Source organism: Acyrthosiphon pisum, chromosome X (genome assembly GCF_005508785.2).
Source record: "Acyrthosiphon pisum isolate AL4f chromosome X, pea_aphid_22Mar2018_4r6ur, whole genome shotgun sequence".
In the NCBI taxonomy this organism is placed as follows: domain Eukaryota; kingdom Metazoa; phylum Arthropoda; class Insecta; order Hemiptera; family Aphididae; genus Acyrthosiphon; species Acyrthosiphon pisum.
In genome coordinates, this window is record NC_042493.1 from 119,675,039 (window position 1) to 119,679,499 (window position 4,461).

Here is a 4,461-nt window from a genome sequence, read left to right on the forward strand (position 1 = left end):
CATATTGTTTTTTAAGGCCAATTTTGGGTCAAGTTTTCTTTGTTTTAGTAAATGCCACATCCAAATGGATTGAATGTTTTAAAGTAAATTCCCTTAACACTACCACAGTTATAAAACTTTTAACGGAAGTTTTTTCTAGATTTGGCCTACCAAAATCAATAACTTCAGATGGTGCTAAATGTTTTTCTAATGAAGTTTTTCATTCATTTTTAAAAATGTATGGTATCATGCGTTTAATGTGCACCCCTTACCATCCACAAACTAATGGTGCTGCTGAAAGCGCTGTAAAAATAATGAAAAATTGTATTTAAAAAGGTTATGAAAATTCCTATTAAATCTGATTTAGATGTTGAACTGAGTAAATTTTTGTATCAATACAGAAACACTCCTCATACAACCACAAAAGAAAATCCTACTAAAATCCTATTAGGCAAATCAGTGAGATTTATTTTTGACCTTCTTAAACCACAAACTGACGACATAGTTCAAAGCAAACAAATGACTCAAATTCAAAATAGTGGAAAGAGAGATATTACTTATGAGTTAAATGAAAAAGTATTTGTGAGGGATTATAGATCTCCAAGTCCTAAGTGGAAATCAGCTGTTGTAACAAAAGTATTAGGTACTAGAAACTATCAGGTCACCATAGATGATGAAAATCTCATTTTGAAGCGTCATGTAGATCAAATGTTAAAAAATAAAGAATCCAATCATAAACAAATTTCCAATGTAATTTCTGATTCAAATAATAATAATAAAAATCCAATTTTTGAAATAATTCCTAATTATAATAATAATCAACAAAGACCTAAGAAAACTATTAGGAAACCACTTAAATATGATCAAGAAAATTTTCATTTTTATTAAATTATATATTTGTCAAATTTTGTATTGTTATTACATACACATTTATAATTTTATTACATTACCTTATAATGTTTATTTGTAATATAAAATATTAAGTTTTTTCATATTGTATTCTTTTTTTTTTTTAAGCGGTGAAGTGTTATATGTATATTAAGTGCAGTACTGCAATTTATTAATTTTGTCTAGTGATAACGGGCACTTATTTTTGTCAATATAGAAGTTTACTGTTCTAAAATACAATATAAGAAATATGTCATAACCCAAATGTGTAACTTCTTAAAAAAGTAATCCTTTTACATCCAGCAAAGTTGTACACCACATAACAAGGTCAATTCACACTAACCGGTAACTTATAAACTAACAGAGCTAAACGTGTTCTGCTGAGTGTAAAATTTGTTATGTTATGCACTTGTATGACGGAGATAACAAATGCCAGTGTAATGTTCTCCTAACATAGAATATTCAAAATGTTTATAGAATAATTACCAAAAATAGCCTTGATGGATAGCGCCATGATTAATGGGTAACGTATGAAAATTGTTCTTGTTTCTCAAACCATAATAGGTACACTTAATCAAGATGTTATCACCAACACTATTTTTAAAATCTTGTTCATGGTTTTGAGCGAATTTTACCTCTAAGCTGGGGCAGGTCACTAACCTGTAAAATACATATCATACAAAAATTAGATATAAAGACTTAATATAAAAATATTAAATATTTTAAATTTTAAATATAAAACTAAAAACTATAAACATTATTATTGATAATGACTCATTATAAATGAGGAATAGGCTTATAGATATATTAACATAGTCACAATAGTACACATAAACACATACAATTGTTGGCATATATAACACACAATGTTAAGTTTGTTAGTTGCCGACATGGTTTAAGATAGACTGGTTGAGCGTCGACGTATGTTAAGATTACTGGAAAAGTAACCATGCAATGAACTCATATTAATTTGACAGTTGGTGCCAATTAGATTCAACTTCTATATGTTGTACAAAACTGTGCTAACAGTAATATTATTGTATTTTAATATTATGTATATTTACTATTTCTAATTTCTCATAGGTATCTCAATTATTCATGACTATGACTATAAAATCGCTCAAGAGTTAGTGAATTAACCTAAGCACTTTCTCTTGCTATTTATCGTTCAATATGCAACCATTCTATCTTAAACCGTGGTTCCGGGGAACAAGTTTAGCAGTTACAATACCTATGGATGACCATATAATAGTTCATAATATTCTTTCGTTCTACTATAGTCTATTCAGAATAATAGCACACCACATTTATGTAGCAAAACCGGACATCTTATTCTGAATGGAGTATATATTTAATACCTATGTAACTAATATTATTGTAATTTATTGAGTAATAATAAAACAAATCAACTGAAACTTATTATTTGATCTATGTTTCCTGAAGCTCTTGTTTTATGGTTAAAAATATAATTCAAAGGGCACTAAAAACCCCTACTGAATTATCTAAATATAACAGATTCCCTAACCCCATTACATTAGCAAAAAAACAAAGTGATCTTACATAAAAAATCGGCTCGTATATATATGTTTACAAGATAATTTATTTATGATTTTTATATTTTTATCTAAGTGGTTATTATACAAGCATGGAAGCATATTGTGGTATTAGAAAACCAGCCAAGTGCGAGTCGGACTCGTGTACGAAGGGTTCCGTACCATCATCAGCTATAAACATGTCGGCAACTCTGCTTATATTATATATTCTAGGATTTTTAGTAATTGTTGTTATAGCGGCAACAGAAATACATAATCTGTGAAAATTTCAACTTTCTAGGTTCATGAGATACAGCCTGGTGACAGACGGACGGACGGACAGCGGAGCCTTAGTAATAGGGTCCCGTTTTATCGTACGGAACCCTAAAAAGTGAAATTATTGAAAAAATAATGATATATCTTTTATATAAATGTACTTAAATCAGTATCATTTACTCATAGTTGTCAAATAAAGACAATACATTTGGGTACCTCGGCACATAAATATAGAAAGCAACAGAGAAATTAAAAACACATTTCATGATAGGCAAAATTAGAGTTTACACAGAAAAGAAAAAATATAATTTACACATAAGTACCTAATGGCTAAAGAGAAACCCCCTCAGTGTATAACCAGTGGCGTTAACTTAACAGTTTAACACTTAATAAAAACAGTAAGCTACAAATATGTATGTGACCTCAGAAAATACAATATCCCGTCAGTATATAAATTTATTTATATTAACTTTAAGCTTCTAGTTATAGTGGAGAATAATACATTATAACTGCAAAATATGCCTAACAATAAACCAGTATTAATAAATATTAATAATCAAAATAAAAATGATATAAATGTGATAAATGCATCGGCCATACCTTAATAAATTAATACCACTAATGGTCGACCAATACTCACATGTGAATGTATTGAGTGGCCGATTTAATCTGAGCAACCACTTCGCCACAAACAACAGACGAACAAAATGCACAATAGTACAATACTAACTCTCAACACTGACTGTTAGAACAACAAACGCCCTAAATGGGAAAGAAAGACAGATTAATATGTATAATTTGCATGTTACCTCGAACAATAATTACCGGACAGCGTAAAAATTCACTAGAACATGAATTAAATTTATACAGCACAAAACATGAAACATGAGTGTGCACCGTATGCTTCGACCGCAGCTGCGAACACGCTGCAAGCTGAGCTAAAAACAGAAAAGAAAGCAATGAATATTACAAAAAAACGGTTTTTGGATACGATCGGACTACAATCCATCAAACAGGAACGGCTGACGAAAATCAGACGAATAACGAAAAGGCATTCAGAACCGCCTTCTACATACGAATGGTTAACAATACAGACGTTCGATGGCACCGAAAGTTTTACTCTAAATTATACACGAAAAATTATACGAACTTCTTTAAAGTTTAAATACAATATTATAAAAACACGAAAAACAAACAATTTTGCTACAATGCAACGTTCACGGAACAATGTCTGTGAAGATAACAGTTCTCGTACATTTACCAATTATCAATTCTGATAAGGCAGGTGACGGTATAATCGCATATTCTCATAAGCGTACTCACGGGGAAGGCAGGGGAAGCAGCTGCCTCCCCTGCCAGAATTTTCGCTTCCCCCAGATCGAATACATTAATACCTACCAATTTTTGATAATACATATTATATAAAAAATAATAATAATATTATGTTCAATATTGGTATACTGATCATAGATAATAAAGATCTATCTTTATTATCTATGATGATACTGATATGCTATTTGAAAATAGTAAATGTTTAATAATATTAAAATCGACAATAATATTATATTATATTGATAAGACAGCTACAAGTTTCAACTATGGTTACTGGTTTCTTCTTTGATAATACTGACTTATCATATCATAAACCTAATTCGCAAATCACTTACAACCAAAATGACAATTTTCAGGAGAGCAAATTAAAAAACATTTCGTAGGCCTGATTCCCTATTTGCAAAAGTCCTATCTCCATCATGTTTTACATATTTCGCTAAACGACGTACGGAAC

The 4,461-nt window shown here is 30.2% G+C and overlaps 1 protein-coding gene and 1 long non-coding RNA gene across 2 annotated transcripts; one reads left to right on the forward strand and one right to left on the reverse strand.

The window, feature by feature from the left end:
- The first annotated feature begins 318 nt into the window (after positions 1 to 318).
- On the forward strand, positions 319 to 812 carry LOC107885515 (uncharacterized protein K02A2.6-like). Its single transcript, XM_029485469.1, has 2 exons — positions 319 to 729; positions 807 to 812. Exons 1-2 carry the CDS (start codon positions 319 to 321, stop codon positions 810 to 812), a joined length of 417 nt encoding a protein of 138 aa, XP_029341329.1.
- A 553-nt stretch (positions 813 to 1,365) lies between these two features.
- On the reverse strand, positions 1,366 to 3,865 carry LOC115033383. Its single transcript, XR_003838711.1, has 3 exons — positions 3,501 to 3,865; positions 3,316 to 3,437; positions 1,366 to 1,527 (listed from the first exon to the last, which is right to left on the reverse strand). It is a non-coding gene; the product is annotated as an uncharacterized LOC115033383 (long non-coding RNA).
- Between the last annotated feature and the right edge of the window lie 596 nt (positions 3,866 to 4,461).

Excerpts from the sequence above, each read along its gene's own strand:
- LOC107885515 (XM_029485469.1), top strand. The coding sequence starts at position 319 with ATGAAAATTCCTATTAAATCTGATTTAGATGTTGAACTGAGTAAATTT.